The sequence below is a fragment of the Rattus rattus genome, chromosome 1 (genome assembly GCF_011064425.1).
Source record: "Rattus rattus isolate New Zealand chromosome 1, Rrattus_CSIRO_v1, whole genome shotgun sequence".
Lineage (NCBI taxonomy): Eukaryota > Metazoa > Chordata > Mammalia > Rodentia > Muridae > Rattus > Rattus rattus.
In genome coordinates, this window is record NC_046154.1 from 120,841,406 (window position 1) to 120,857,763 (window position 16,358).

The window sequence follows — 16,358 nt, forward strand, 5'->3', positions numbered from 1 at the left end:
AAAAAAGAAGTTTTCCATTTAGCTTTCAGTGAAGCTTCAAGGGTAGAGACAAAGAGAAGAAGAAAGGGAGAGGGAATGAAGAGAAAAATGTCAAGATTTGGACGTTACTGTAGAGTGAGAAGACAGTTAAAGTCCCTACCTACTCCTTTGTAGAAAGCTAGTGGTCCCAGGAAACTCTTAACTGCTTATCTGCCCTATCAGTAACGGTGGCTCTCGTCTCGCTTTAAAAAGCCTAAACTCAGAATTTTATGAAGCTAACAGTTTATTACTAACTAAACACTGTTATTCCCAGTCCTGAGCTGTACTGTTGGAGAACCGATACACACGGGAATAAAAAAAAAAAAAAAAAAAGCCTTTTCTCACAATGTCTTCAAAGCTGAATAGCAGGGCTTGTTTCGTTGTTGGTCTTTTTTTTTTTTTTTTAACTATTGCAAAATAAAAGTCTTTTTTGATGTGAAAGTTTTACAAGGCCATCGACTTTACTTTTGAGTGAACTTTCTCTTTGAGTGACTCTGAAGCTCTTATGAAGGGGGCAGTGTGGGCCAGGTACTGCCGCTGCTTCTTGGTAGGTTTTGGAACTCTCTAGTCCTTTTCAGAGCCGCCTGCAGAGCTATTTGTTGCTGTCAGTTTTGGGGAGGGGGCTTCAGCCACAGGGAAAGTATTAGGACTCTGTGAGAGTTTTAGGATTTTCTTTCTCTCTTTCAAACAAAATAAGGCAGGAAAAGAGTAGGGGGAGAACATTCTCTCAGAACCCACAATAATCGTCGTGGCTGCTCCTTGCTAATGGACCCCCACCCCCTGCTCCGTGCTAGGGTCCACCGGGCCCCTCTTCTGGAGGCTGCAGTCGGTTCTCTGGTAAAAGTGCCAGGCCTTCGGCGGCACTTTTATTTTGGCTGAGAAGAGGGAGCCATGCTCCCAGGACCAAGGGAAGCTAACTGAGCCCTTCTGTTTGGATTTCCCTGCTCGCTATAGCAACCAGCAGCGTCTGGACAAAAATGCGCCCTCCCTGGACAATGGCCCGGCCTCCCGCTTCTCGCCCTTGTCTTCCTTCCCGGAAAGCAGCCAGGACCTGACTCGGCGATCGGCAACCAGGGACCCCCCTCTTCTACGCCTTCCCTAGCAGTCCCTTCGGAGGTGGGGACTCCACTCCCGGACCGCTGCAGCCCCTTTCCCCACACCCCTGCTGATCTCGCGTGCAGGCGGAGGCCAGGCCGAAATCCCCAGATCCTACAGCAAATTTCTCAGCCAGGATTGGGGGAATAGGGTGGTGATGATCCTGTGGAAGAGAAGCACCAAGTTTTTTTTCAGGATTAAAAATTAATTGGGGTTATCCATGAAGTAGACTTCACCTGTATGACAGGGAGCGCGCACGCGCGAACACTCACGTAAATACAATCATTCTACGTCGGATCCTAGGCAGGAACCCCCACTTTCTTTCACTCTTCCAAGGTTAATTAAGTTCCCATCCAAGAACTAAACTCCACGCCTATTCATTATTCTCTCCTTTTGACCTAGGGCATTAAAATAATCGGGCCTGTGACTCTGCCCAGTCCTCTCTCTATTTTGCATGCAATGCTGCAGCCAAGGCTGCCCTAGATTACCATAGAAAATTCTCAGAGAAGGCGAGCAAAGCGAAGAAGTCTCGGTATTCTCTCTACCTAAGTTTTCCTTTCCCCAGGTCTTTACAGACCAAAGAACCACATTCTGAAAATTCTTGCTTAGAAATAATCCCATCCTTAACTTTTTCCCCCCTATATATCCAGAGGTCCATAGAATGACGGAATTGAAAGTCAGGGACATAAGCTGAAGACTTGGAAAACATTTACTACCACTGCAGTTAACTGCTCTCAAGAAAATATCTCTCTCTCTCTGATGCCACCCTTCTCCTTCTGGCTGGAGTCACCAGTACTTATGACATAATTGCTGAGCCGTACTTGTACAATTTGGAAGGGATTTGCATTCATGCTTGTGCTTCCGGAATAAGAGAACAGAAGTCTAACTTCAACTGAAAACAGCCTGGTTCCCCCCCACCCCCCAGGGACAAAGAACCAAAACCAGTCCTTGGCTTCAGTGAACAAATGATAACTTCTGTTCTGTGAGCAGGTGTGCTGTTGACCTGGCTTGCCTTCTTCTCAGACTCTTCCACACTGCTCCAAGAACAATTCTTTCCAAATGCTTTAAAGCCTACAGGGTTTCTGTTCAAGTCCCTTTAATTTACCAAAGTGTTGCCATCCCCTCCTGGTGGCCATCCATCCACCTGCCTTAGGGTAAACTAGAGAAAAAAAACACACACCTTCAGGTTTCATTGTTAGAAATTTATTTAACCTTTGGTACTTTAACAACGGAATTTCAAGGAAGTGAGCTAAAAAGGCACAAGCCCTTCATGTTCTGTTCCTGAGATTTTAACTCCTCCACACAGGGTCTGTCTAGCTTGTCCCTGAAATGTCTCCTTTATATTCTATACGTCCTTCTGGCCTCACATTCAACACTCAAAATTTAGCAGGCTTTCCTCTGACAATTTACTCTAAGTAATCCAGGAAACAGCTTACACTGCCTGGGTGATATGATGTTAGAAGTCTTCGAACCTGTTTATAAAATATTCACTTTGGGACTACAAAGAGTGGGGCATTTTAATGATGAGATCTGTAGCTTGAAGAAGGGAAAAGAAATGAATATCCATGGATTCAAACAATGTCAATGTCAAATGCCACTGAACGTGCCTTGCAATGGACTACTTGGTAGTTAAAAAATAAACAAAATTGTGTGCACACAAGCAAACAACAAATTAACTTGCCAAGTGGATGAGTTAAGGTGCTTCAACTTTCAGAAATCTAATGCTTCACCTTTTTGTTTTGTTTTGTTTTGTTTTTCCTTTGATATGGGGACAGATAAGCAATCAGCAATTTGCAAAATGCATTTATAGATGGAACATAAAATTCTAAATGGGGGCGTCTTTAATCAACAGCTACATAATTAAGGTTAATTCTCATTTTTTCAGGTAAATTTTATTTTGTATTTCCCAAGAACATACAGCTTGGAAATGCATTTTTCTCTGCTCCTTATAAATGTATTCCCCAAGGCTTCAGTTCTTGAAGCTTAAAGGCAGTTTCCGTTAAAGCAACCAGCTGCCTCTTTGTGTGGAGTGGTTCTTAAAGCTGTAGCTCTGAGGAGCCTCAGTTTTGACATTCTGTAGACTCTGAGCAAAGACGGTCCATTCAGATGTGGGGAGAAGAGGTCTCCATCAAGCAGCTGCTGGGGCTAGAAGAAGAGCAGAAAGAAGAGGAGGAGGAGGAGAGGGGTAATCCCATCCCAGGGTGGATGTACCTTTTTGTAAAAAAAAAAGCAATGATCACTTTTACATAATTTTAAACCAGTTGTCACTTCTACTATTCCAACGGCCACTTAAGAAAATTCCTTTTGTTTTCTGTTGTTACTTGATTTCTACTTTACTGAGATTGCATAATGAAGCAAAATTTCAATTTATCAAATGAGTGTCATCTCTACTGTTTTAGTAACTGTGTGTTTTCAGTGCAGTGTATGAATATGGTTAGGTACACCTTCGGTCAACTCCTAGCATAAAGAAATACATAAACAACATTTATGTGTGGCATGAGAGTGTTTGCTCTCGTTAACAAGCTAGAGTTCAAGTTATCGGGTATTGCACCACTGCTCTCCTAAATGCTACCAAGGTGATGATTTGGGAATACTTGAATCAAGAGGCTGTTTGCAGCTTTCCAAACCCTGGCACAGTTTCTCAGTGAGCAGGAGTGAGGAGTTCTCTCTCTCTCTCTCTCTCTCTCTCTCTCTCTCTCTCTCTCTCTCTCTCTCTCTCTCTGTGTGTGTGTGTGTGTGTGTGTGTGTGTGTGTGTGTGTGTGTGTGTGGTTTTTAGCTTTGTGTATATATTCAGGTTTTTTTTTCCTCTAACTAGTGCACTCTAACCTCAGGGAGCCCACATTTCAGACCAGTGCAAACACAGTACCGCTGAATAACGCCCTTCCAGAAGAGCTGAGAGAACCGGAGGTGCAGCCTAAGACAAGATCTCTCCATTGTTGCGCAGCCAACTCCTGCAGTAGGGTCTCTGGGGGTTGGGCAGTCCTCGCCCCAGGCAGAGAGGCCAGCACCAAGTGCTTGCTCGGCCATTGTCCTAGCAAGTGCTCTGGAGGAGCTGTGCTGGAGTGAGGCAGATATCAAGGCACCTTGTCAGTTCAAAGCATGTTAAGGTTGTTTGAAATCCTCTCCACGTCATGGTAAGCAGGCTCAGTATTTGAACAGCTGCTTTGAACAGTGAAAAAGAACAAGCTGAATCAAAAGCCAAAGGAGTCTACCCAAGATACCTTCAACGCACTGTGTTTCAGGCGGAGACTGGCAGGCAAACAGGCGGTCTCTTCCCTGACTTGGTCAGTAAGAAGAACCGTGTCAGTGACCGTGAGACCATAGAGAAACGCCCCCACCACCACCACCCTCACCACCAATCTAGAGCTAAAATCTTGGAGAGCCAAGGTTTCTGGAATCCGGAGCGGCTACAAGCCGAGGCGGCGCGCGGGGCATTGGGGAGTGGGGAGGACTACTAGACACTCAGAGCCCGGCGTTCGAGCGAACCAGGCCCCCAGAGACAGGAGGAGGCAGTCTTGGCTCTTTGAGGGGTGGAAAGGGGCGGTGCTCCAAGTGGAGCTCCGCTCTCCGCCCAGCCCTCCCTTTCACTGGCCCTGCACTGTAGGCGGAGTGTGTGTGTGTGTGTGTGTGTGTGTGTGTGTGTGTGTGTGTGTGTGTGTGAGAGAGAGAGAGAGAGAGAGAGAGAGAGAGAGAGAGAGAGAGAGAGAGAGAGGCTGAGCCCCCCTTGGCGGGACATCATTTAGTAAACTCTGGGGATTCAATGAGCTTTCTAACCGGGGTACAACCCCCACCCCCAGTTAGACCAGTTAGGGAGCTACTCAGAGCTAGTCCGTTCGCACGCCGGCGAATGAGGCGGGGCTGGGGGGTGGAGTGCAGTTCTGGGACGTCAAAATAGGGAGGGTCTGCTGGCATTAACGGACAGTAGAGTCCCATCACAATAAGTTCTGATGTTCACGCGCTGCCTCCTCCTCACCGCCATCAGGCACATGCACTTAACTTCCTATGCCCAGGGTACCCCTGGGGGAGGAGTTTTTAACCTGGGTAGCCACAAATTCATTGGAAATAAATCTGGAAATGTAATTATTCCCTTGAGAGTATCATCTACAGGCTCCGAAGAATCTTCTAAGAGCAACAACCCCCCACCCCCACCCCAAAATTGAAATTAAATAGGAACAGGAGGTCACCTCTCTTTACCGACGGAGAAGGGAGACGTCCTCCACACACTGCCTTAAGTCCTTTCAAAGCAGCTGAGTTCTTCCGCGGCTTGGAGGTTTGAACTCCTGGGGAAGCAAGAAAGCAAAAGCAAGGAGGACTAGGAAGGAGGACTCCAGGGAAGAGGCCTGTACATTTCTCAACCCGGCAATATCCTATTGGGCGCGGAGGACGCACCCCAGTAGACCAGAGGAAGTTGCCTCTCCCGCCGCCCCCAGCCGAGGGCGCAAACTAAAAATCACCCTCACCAGACGCTGAGTCTGCGCACTGAGGAGGATGGAACTTTTCAATGTTTCCTGGCCGGGCAAAGTTACTAAATTTCTAACAGCCCCTAAATGCGCCTCCTAAGTGGCTGTGCGTTCGCGATGGGACTCTCAGCTCTGCGGATCATAGCCGAGCCGCTGTGCGCGTGCAGGTGGAGGTCGGTTCTGCTGGCTCCGGGCAGTCTCGCCCCTCCCCTGGCCGTTTCTGTCCCCTCCACACATGTTCATAAACACAGAACACGTGGAGATTCGCAGCCAAGGCTCCTTGCCCGGGCGGGTGCTCCGCCGCAGTGATTTATAAACAATTCAGCCACTCCCGGAAGAGCAGCGCTCCTCGTTAGTCGTGATGAATTTTTCCGGCCCGCTCCATTCTGCTATCTAGATTAAGATGCCCCGAGGCCTTAAAATGCTCCCTCTGAGCGTTAATTTGGCCAAAAGAGTCAACCAGAGCTCTACCAGGCACTGGGTCAGGGCAAAGAAGTGAGGAGGCCATTTGTGATCCCGGGGTCTCTCCTTTACCCGCATTAACTTTTGATTCGCTGTGCGGTGCCGGCGTGCGACCCACTCCAGGCAGTGCTCGCTGGTCTCTCCTCCCAGACCGGAGTTTGAGCTTAGATCTCTGCTAACCAGCTCGCAGGCGCGGCGCCGATGCTGGCAATTCATCCAGCTCCTTGGGACTTGGAGGCACGGTGTTCTGTCTCCTGGCAGATCCCCGCCGCGGGTGCATTGGCCCTGGGTCTTGCTGAAGTTTATGGATAAAAGCAGAGAGGAAGGCTAAGCACCAACTCCCGCTACTGACCCCCCACACACACACACACGCTCCTGCTCTAGTTACGACTTAGAAAGTACTCCCTAGCACCAGCCCGCTCGCCGATCTCCTTTCTTTTTGCCCAGATTAGCGCGAAAGTTGCACAGACAGGCCTGGGGCGGGATGAAAACCCGCAGCTCCAGCTGCGCAGCTTTCCTGAGCGGCGCTCGGCGGCTGAACCGCTCCGAGGCCGCTTGCTCACTCTTCCTGCAGCCTCGCACAAGGCGAAGGTCTGCCTACGAAAGCTCCAGGTTTTCTGATCCAAAAGCGTTGTGCGCACCCGAGTGTCAGTGTGACACACGCTTCCAGAGTTTTGTTTGCAGTTCAGAGCGCTGAGCTGTTAGAGTAGGAAACTCTGCTACTGGAGTTGCTCAAAAGCCAGGGCGTAGGTTGAGTCTGCCTCTCCCGGAGTCTTTTGAGAAAGATTGGGATAAAATTGGATCTGGAGCTTAAGGGATCTTTGTTACTGGGTGAAGGGGAAGGCAAGGGTCTTTATTTGACAACAAAAGTATCCGCACCGGACACCTGTGCGCTGTAATTCTAACTATAGTGCAAAAGAAGGCTTCCATGGGAGATATTAGTCTAGCTTAGGCTCTCGTTCTAGGTTTAAATGACGTTGGTCTGCGCGCGCGAGTGTGTGTGTGTGTGTGTGTGTGTGTGTGTGTGTGTGTGTGTGTGTGTGTGTGTGTGTTCCTAGGAGAATGGAAATCGTGCTCCTGCTGACTCGGTGCTACCCAGTCTTTCTCTTCCACCATACACCCCACCACCACCACCACCACCACCACCACCACCACCAAGACCTATTGGGAAAAGAAAGTAGACTCCCTCCCATACAAGTCTTCCAAGCCGCTGTAGTCCACCAGAGCGCCTGGACCGCCCGGCTGCCCGGCTTCTCAGCCTAGGAGACAGATGGGGGGCGGGGCCCATCCTAGTGGGGCGGTGGAGGCCGGGGACAGAAGAGGAGAGGGGGGTGAGAACTAAGAGAATCTGAATCGCTGAGCTGGGGGTGGGGGTACCAGAGGAAGGACTGAGAAGACTGGGCGCCCGGGGAAAGGGAAGGGGGGTGCTGCTCTGCACCAATCGGTGGCTCCGGTCTGGGAGGTTGCTAGCGGTATCCACGTAAATCAAAGGGCGCAGAGCCAATGGGAGGGGGTGGAGGGGGCGGGGCCCGGGCGCGTGCCGCTGCGAGCGGGCTCTGCCAAGAGAGCGGGAGAGAGCTTGAGAGCGCGGGGAGAGGGGGGAGCGCCCAGCGAGTCAGAGAGTGAGCTGGAGCGAGAGGAGGGAGAGGAGGAGAAAGAGCGAGGGCGGGCGGGAGGCAGCGCGGCAGCAGCAGTAATAGCAGGAGCAGCAACAGAAGGCGTCGGAGCGGGCGTCGGAGCTGCCCGCTAGGGGAGAGAGAGAGTGGGAGAAGCGGGCGAGCGAGGAGAGAGAGAGAGAGCGAGAGCCCAAGGCAGAAAAGTAACTGTCAAATGCGCGGCTCCTTTAACCAGAGCGCCCAGTCCGGCTCCGAGAGTCATGGCGACCGCAGCGTCTAACCACTACAGCCTGCTCACCTCCAGCGCCTCCATCGTGCACGCCGAGCCGCCTGGCGGCATGCAGCAGGGCGCGGGGGGCTACCGCGAGGCGCAGAGCCTGGTGCAGGGCGACTACGGTGCGCTGCAGAGCAACGGGCACCCGCTCAGCCACGCTCACCAGTGGATCACCGCGCTGTCCCACGGCGGCAGCGGCGGGGGCGGCGGCGGCGGTGGAGGAGGCGGGGGAGGCGGCGGGGGAGGCGGCGACGGCTCCCCGTGGTCCACCAGCCCCCTAGGCCAGCCGGACATCAAGCCCTCGGTGGTGGTACAGCAGGGTGGCCGAGGCGACGAGCTGCACGGGCCAGGAGCGCTGCAGCAGCAGCACCAACAGCAACAGCAGCAGCAGCAGCAGCAACAGCAGCAACAACAGCAACAGCAGCAGCAGCAACAACAGCGACCGCCACATCTGTTGCACCACGCTGCCAACCACCATCCCGGGCCCGGGGCATGGCGGAGTGCGGCGGCTGCAGCTCACCTTCCTCCCTCCATGGGAGCTTCCAACGGTGGTTTGCTCTATTCGCAGCCCAGCTTCACGGTGAACGGCATGCTGGGCGCAGGAGGGCAGCCGGCTGGGCTGCACCACCACGGCCTGAGGGACGCCCACGACGAGCCACATCATGCAGACCACCACCCGCATCCGCACTCTCACCCGCACCAGCAACCGCCCCCGCCACCTCCCCCACAAGGCCCACCGGGCCACCCAGGCGCGCACCACGACCCGCACTCGGACGAGGACACGCCGACCTCAGACGACCTGGAGCAGTTCGCCAAGCAATTCAAGCAGAGGCGGATCAAACTAGGATTTACTCAAGCAGACGTGGGGCTGGCGCTTGGCACCCTGTACGGCAACGTGTTCTCGCAGACCACCATCTGCAGGTTTGAGGCCCTGCAGCTGAGCTTCAAGAACATGTGCAAGCTGAAGCCTTTGTTGAACAAGTGGTTGGAAGAGGCAGACTCATCCTCGGGCAGCCCCACCAGCATAGACAAGATCGCTGCGCAAGGGCGCAAACGGAAAAAGCGGACCTCCATCGAGGTGAGCGTCAAGGGGGCTCTGGAGAGCCATTTCCTCAAATGCCCTAAGCCCTCGGCCCAGGAGATCACCTCCCTCGCGGACAGCTTACAGCTGGAGAAGGAGGTGGTGAGAGTGTGGTTTTGTAACAGGAGACAGAAAGAGAAAAGGATGACCCCTCCCGGAGGGACTCTGCCGGGCGCCGAGGATGTGTATGGGGGGAGTAGGGACACGCCACCACACCACGGGGTGCAGACGCCCGTCCAGTGAACTCAAGCAGGGGAGGGGCAGAGCTTGCGGCTCCCCTCCCCTTTGGTCCACAGTCTTTACTGGGACCTCTGTCCCCCCTGTAACTTCTGATTGTTTTTTTTTTTTTAATTATTATTTTCCCGGTCCCTTAAAAAGAGAAAAAAATAGAGAAATTAAGGAGAAAGGAAAGTAAAAGTAAAACACTGGACTAACCTATAACAGGTAGCAGGTGTATTCATGGGTTTTGACCTTTGCAGGCGAGTACCCAGGCAATGAAGTAGAATGTCTCCTAGTAAGAGTGAAGTGTGTGTGTGTGTGAGAGAGAGAGAGAGAGAGAGAGAGAGAGAGAGAGAGAGAGAGAGAGAGAGAGAGAGAGAGAGAGAGAGAGAGAGGAGTCCTGGTAAAACTAAATAAATTACCAAAAAGAAAAAAAAATCCACCAAACCGTACACAACACAAAACTGCAGCTTCCCATGCTCAAAGTTGACACGTGCTGCTGTGTTTATTTAATATGGTCCCCATCAGGAAAGAGGGAAAAATACACTTTTTAAAAATATTGGCAAAATTTAACCACACGAATTTGCACTGCAAGAAAATTGAAGTTTACATTGACAAGTTCAACATTTTTTTTCTCTTAATACCCACTGTTAAATTTGAAGCTGTCCTTTGGGTTCTGTTCTGTTCTGCCTTATCCAGTGGAGAGGACAGAAGCCAGGTCCTGGCCACCCTCCACTCCAGCGTTCTGATGCCCCTTGTTCTTATTGCTTGTAAACTTTGTTTTCTTCAACGCCCCAGACCTGGTGTAACACTTATTGGCTCTTTTCACCAAAGCGAAATGATTGGCTTCACACAAAATAAATAAATGTTTGCATTCAGGAAATGTGTATGGTTTGCCCGCTTTATGCAAGGCAGGAATATCGTTGGAAATACAAATATAAGTGTTGAGCACTGGTTTTTTTTTTGTTTTGTTTTGTTTTGTTTTGTTTTTGTAAACCACACAGTAAACTTCATCTTCAGGCAGTATTTCTGGGTAGGAGAGAAAAAGGAAAATCAATAGTGAGTGATCAGTCACTTCATTTTTTTCAGGCAGGGCTATTGTGAAAGAACTAAAAAAAACAAAAACAAAAACAAAAAACTGTGAGGTTAAATATATTGTCCAACAGACAGAAATTAAGGACTCTGAGAACTTGGAAACACACTTGGTTCTCTGCCTTTGGGTTTAATAACTTAATTATAAGGGATTAGTTGTGATGACAGCAGTGGTTAAACTTTGTTCCTCTACTAGGTTTTATTTTTTAACATAAAGAAAATAACCCAGGAACTCGATATCATATGCACACTGTGTTTCTTAACACACAAATGCATATACTATAATGCATATATATATATATTGGATAGACAGGTTTTTGTACCCAACAGTTCAATTGTTTATGAAGTCATATTTTGGGCTTTACACCATCTTCCCCCATAAGTTATTACAGAAAAACATCAGTTCAGATTGGACAAAGTTCCCCCCCCCCACACTTTCATTAAAACAGACAAATGAAGGGAGGGGACATTTTCAATGATTCCTTTCTCCCCCTTTGTTAATAAATTTTCAGTGCATTTTTTTTTACCTTGTCTAAATGGGAAATGGTTTACACCCAACACAATAGAATATTCTGGAAGGTGTAGGTAAGAAAACAAAAACAGAAAAGGCTATGGCTAAACTGAAATTAACACCATTAAAACTGTGATCAGTTTAAAAAATTAAATAGTTATCAGCACAAAGGGGCGCTAAAAGGGAAAAGAAAACCTTAAATAGTTGGGGTTTTATTTCTTTGTTAGGTATCAGATAAATGTTATGTTAAAAAAGTAAATTCTCACTACCATAAATTGATGGCTCAGCATCGGATTAGCATTGCACTCCGTAGTTAAGGTTTTAGGTAATATGCTTTATCAAGTATTGTCTTTAGAAACACCTGTGATTGTTTCATTTTCGATGTTTTTACAAGATAAATGGTGACTTATAATGGGCATATTTATTTGCCTGTATTTCATTTCCCCCAATGAATGTCACAGGAGATGCCATAGAGCTATTTCAGGTTATATCACACTGCTTGTTCCTGATGTGTGGGGACTGGCCTTCAGTAAAGCAACCCAGAGGAGGGCAGATGGCCAATGGTAAAAGGAGGAAATGAATTTGCAGATACTTATTACCAAGTAGGTAAGGTCAGGAAGCTGGGGTTCCGGGGATGTGCCTACATCTTCTCTTGCTCTCTTAGGCTTACAAAAATGAAAGTTACCACTGAACCTTACCATATGTATATATGTTTAATATCTGTCTTTTGAAATGCAGAAATAGTTTAAATGTTTCTTTGTCTATTTTTCCTTTTGTTTTTAATGCTACCCAGGGAAATATTTTCATATCGTTTTACGTGGCCTGCCTCAATGTATATTTATTTCTTTGGAGAAAAAAAAAAGGTTCTGAAAACTGGTTTTCTGTAGCTTTAAATGAGTAGGTAGCAAGATCTATATGGGATGTCATTTTTTTGTTCAGTTTCTTTTAAAAAAATGCTTTGTTTTGATACATTTGGTTGTGCTTGTGGGGAAAATAAAAGCGCAGAGATCCTTATATATTTATGTTAAAGTAATATTTTATTATTACATAAAACAGAAATGCACAATACCTTCATAGTTTGTTCTAATTATTGAAATATCTTTATTTTATTTTTAAAGATAGTGCCAAGTTCTAAGAGGTGAGGAAGCCCTACCTAGACCTTATACTGACTGAGCTGTGTATAAAATACTTCCCTTCCTTTATACTTCATAAAGTTTTGGAATAAATTTTATGCATATATTGCCAGCTTTCATGTTTATAACTTCCAGAGGCATTTTCTTAGTTTTTTTTTTTTTTTTTTTTTTTTTTAAGAAGAGAAGAGTGTTCAGACTTTTCTTTGCAGAAACTACCATGGGGCCCAAATATTGTCTTCACCGCCTTGCAGAATTCAATCAAAGCAGTCATTGGGTTTCAGCTCCAATTTGTTGGCCATTTCCTGAACAAACGAAAAAAAAACATACTTGCCTTGTAAATACATGCCCAGGTCTCTACACCTTCCCTCCAGGTTAGCTGCTCTTTGCCAATGGATTGTTAAGGAAAGCATCAGTGGGACTAGATGGACCTTAACCTCTGCCACATGTCCTTAGGTAAACTGGTACCTTCAGAAAAGTGAGGCTTAGACAGAAATTATTATTCATTATTAACAAATATCCCTCAACAACAAAAACTCTTAACGATATGTAATATATATGTTTACCAACTGATTAAAAGTAGATACCACACATTAGTCCTCTTAGGTTTACAGGAAAGATACTTTTTTTTACAACAGTGTATCTCTCTCACCAGGCAAACAAACAAACAAATGACATCAAGATCTACATTAAAAGAAGAGGGAAAGAATGTATTGGAGAGATTCAAGCCATGGTTTGTTTCAGAAGGTTTTAGATAGAGCACTGCACTTAAAACAACAGCAAACAAGCAAAAAGATAGTCTTTAATGTTGGTGAAGTGTTTATATATTTGTTGGTGTATTTAAAGTCCTCCTTGGAACACTGACTTAAAATATAAATGTCCATTTAGGAAAGGAGTTTCTGGGCTTATTACTTCTGATCATCTTTTCTAATTCCTAGTCAATATTACATGGGTCCCAAACAGATTCTGCCAAATGATCTTATCAATAGTCTGAACAAGAAGTGACAGAAAGAAGAAGTGTTTTGTGACCACAGACATGCTGATGGGTAAAATGTTTAAGCTAGGTATAGATTTGAGTTCTGGGTCAATATCCTTCCTCTGAAGGAGGAAAGCGAGCCTCATCTGCCCTCTGCAGGGCGTTTCAGTGGACCCTGAGAAGGCATTTTTCCCCTTTCCTCAGGCACTGTGAACAGACCTGGAAACATCATATATTAAACAGACACACTATGTTCCTGACTTGTGTTGGCCATTGGGGTCCTCAAGCTGCTCTGGTAGCTTCCATGCCAGTCTTAGAATGTATTCCCACTTAAAAAAAAAAAAAGACTGCAGAGTCATTAATACAAATCTGTGGGGGCAATTGTCAGATATCGACAAGCCATCTCTATCCTAAAGGCAAAAATGCAGTGTTTGTGTTTGCTCAAAACATGCCATATTTTAGAATTTTATATATACAGACATACTGGGGAAGAAACGATTGTATATGAAAGAGTATGTGAAGGTCATAAGGATGGAATGGCCACAACTAATATTATGCTTGGTGTGTGTGGTTTGTTTTTTTTTTTTAAACATTCTTAGTTCCCCTGAAGAAATGTCCTTTATGTTTCAGATAGTACCAGTAAAACAGCTGTCCTCGTTCCTCTTTCCTCTCCCTCCTGCTCTTACAGAGGAGGCCACACGCTGTCAGAATTTTCTGGTGAAATGTTTTTGATTAAGGCACTCGTCTCTCTATCTTATTCCTTCAAAAATAAAAACCAATAAAACAATATAACAGCAAAGGTGGGCGGCTCTTACATGCATTGGTCCCAGCCCTAGGACTCACTGACCCTTCAGTTTCCTTATGGAAGCTTGGGTAGTGCTGGGGAGTATGATGAAATCACCGTCTTACTACGTCTTACTAAGCCTCTCTTTGGTTTGTCTTTTTGTCTTTGTTGATTTTTTTCAACCAACCCATGGAACTGTGCTCTAGATTCTCCTGAATTCCTACACAAATTTAAAAATGAGACAGAGAATGGAGTTTGTACAGGGGCGGGAAGGAGAAAGAAGGTTGGGTTCAGTGAGGGTGTTTTGGTTCTCCTTGTATATTTCAGTGGTAAAGCAAAGGAATGATGTTTATTTCAAATGAAAGCGGGTCCTGAATCAGGATGATACTTGGAATCTTGACAATGTGACTATTCAGTTGGGTTTTAGAAAAATATTTTCTCTTTGGGGAAAGTTTACTTTTTAAAAAATGATACCTAGTCTCTGAATGGGGTTCAAATGGTGGTAGCAACAGAGCCCAGAGGCTTCTCATAGCTATTTCAACAACTTGATTCTGGGTAGGAAAAAAACAAAACAAACAGAACTCCCTTCCCCCCAAAAAAAGTGGCAGGGGTCTCACAAATTCATAGAATCAATTGGGCCACATTCCCAGAACTTGGGCCAACGTTTGTTTCAATGTCCATTGATCTAGAGACAAGTATTGGAGAAGAAGAAATGGCTTTCACCTGCTTCAAGGCTTTGCTTAGGTATGAAGATAAACAATCAGAATGTTTTCACATTGTTCTAGCATTTCGTGGGGGAGGGGGAACAGCACCATTTATTCCTTTCTTTTAGAAACTTAATCAACTTTATGACTAGTACCTTTCCTGGATCTTAATGACACTGCCGCTCGGCTTAGCTCTTAGAGGTTATTAGAAACAATATCTTATTCCATCAAAACAGTCTAGTCTCTTATTGTTCCTAGGATTCTGATGGTTGGTAACATTAAGATGTATTTCTTTTTTTTTTCTAAAAACAAAACAAAAAATGTCTGCTATGTTATTTAGTAACCAGTAAAAGTGCATCTATATCTTGAAGTCCATTCTTCCCGTCTTTTTGAGTTTTTATAGCTCTTTGTCTGGAATGGGGAGGGGCAGGGGAGCTTCCATAAGTGGTTTGTCCCTAAAGAGCTCAGGCTCTGGAATGGTCTATAGTTGGCCACATATACCCCCCCCCCGTTAAGAATTGTGAGTTGTCATGGGGAGGTGGGTAGAAAGTAAAGGTTCCTACAAAAAAAAATTTTTTTTAAGAAATCTCAAGGATTTTGGAAAGACAAGGAGTGTTAGGGCCCTTTCTTAGAAGCTGGAGGGGAATTTGATTATTATGAATTAACTCTCCGTGTGCCCTAAGTGTCAGGAAGCAACTTCGTTGGGAAGTGAATTGAAACTTGAGATCTTAAAAACCGGGGTCCTATGTTTTCCCTTCCCACCAGTGTTTCTTCTGCTTCTGTTGTTTAGAAGGGAAGGAGAAATTTTTTTTAAAGCTCCACTGACCAAAATGCAGGGCCATAGAGTTTGGTAGCACACTGGGGAAGAGAAAGTTACTTGCACATCTGTTAACACAAATTAACCATTGCAAACCTAAGGCTTTAAGGCTCAGGCAAATCCACGTGAAAAGTGTGGACGCTCCTTCCCTCCCCCTGATAAGAAATCTCATTCTGTCAGAGGAATTTTTATGTGAACTTTTATGTTCCACAGCGTATGATTCTGGAGAGAATTATTTGACATTAATAACTTTTGTTGATGTTGTTTCCCCTAACAAATATTCCTTCAAAGTTCTTACAGCATTCCGGACTAGGCGGGGAAAGGGTGTTGCCTGTCAGGCGTCCACTGTGGCTCAATGGTGGCCTTTGCTGCCTCTCAACTTAGGGGTCCCTGGCAGCTGGCCTGAGCACCAAGGAAAAGAGGGGAGCTGCTCGTTCCCAGTACTCCCAGGCCTGGCTGATGCGGCAAATCTGGAATTTTTCTTGTCTCCAAGGGCAGTGAAGCCCTGACCTCCATGGGAAGGGCAGTCACCGAGGTGGACGCCAAGTCTCTCTTCTCAAGGGAGGTCCGTAGGGGCGGGCGCTGTCTGGAACGACTGAGACTGACAGATCGGCCTGCTAGGGCCTGAGGCTAGGGGTGCTGCTTTGGGTACTGATGTATGATGGCTGTGGTGTGTAAGGCTGTCGCCGGGTTGGCAGAGAAACGCAGGCGACAGAATAAACAGGCACTCCCAACAGGAAGCTTGGGGCCGGGACAGAGGTACCTGGAGTATAGAAGCCACTGGACATTTAGTGCGTAGAGTGAATCCCCTCCCGACTTTCTGCCGGCCATCCTTTCGCCTTAGACTCGGCAAAATCTCAGGGCATCTGCTCAGGGGAAGCAATTGTGAGAGATGTGGCCCAGAGTAAAACAAGTTGGCCTCAACAGCAGGCAAAGTGCAGGCAGGAAAAAACGGCTCCTTGGGAAGTCACTTGGCCGGCTTCTAGCTTTGTGGAGATTGTACATTGAAGGGGGAGCCACCGAAAGTTGGAAAACAAAGTTCTAAACGTGTACTCCTTCTGCTCTTACTGGACAAACTTTTGATAGTTTCTGGCCTCAGCGGTCAGCCTCCAGTGGAG

General features: G+C 46.8%; 1 protein-coding gene and 1 long non-coding RNA gene across 4 annotated transcripts; one reads left to right on the forward strand and one right to left on the reverse strand.

Moving 5' to 3' along the window:
- Window positions 1-2,294: 2,294 nt before the first annotated feature.
- LOC116902833 lies at window positions 2,295-6,391 on the reverse strand. 3 transcript variants are annotated; one of them, XR_004388241.1, is made up of 3 exons: window positions 6,109-6,391; window positions 5,299-5,394; window positions 2,295-3,324 (listed from the first exon to the last, which is right to left on the reverse strand). It is a non-coding gene; the product is annotated as an uncharacterized LOC116902833 (long non-coding RNA). The 3 variants fall into 3 exon arrangements; XR_004388242.1 differs by lacking the exon at window positions 6,109-6,391 and adding an exon at window positions 5,575-6,085; XR_004388239.1 differs by lacking the exon at window positions 6,109-6,391 and having other exon boundaries at window positions 5,299-5,567.
- Window positions 6,392-7,685: 1,294 nt separating this feature from the next.
- Window positions 7,686-9,384, forward strand: Pou3f2 (POU class 3 homeobox 2). The gene has a single exon (XM_032905157.1). The coding sequence runs from the start codon at window positions 7,913-7,915 to the stop codon at window positions 9,248-9,250; it is 1,338 nt and encodes a 445-aa protein (XP_032761048.1). The 5' UTR covers window positions 7,686-7,912; the 3' UTR covers window positions 9,251-9,384.
- The last annotated feature ends 6,974 nt before the right edge of the window (window positions 9,385-16,358 follow it).

Bases quoted from the DNA above. Each gene is read 5' to 3' on its own strand.
- Pou3f2 (XM_032905157.1), top strand. From the start codon at position 7,913: ATGGCGACCGCAGCGTCTAACCACTACAGCCTGCTCACCTCCAGCGCC.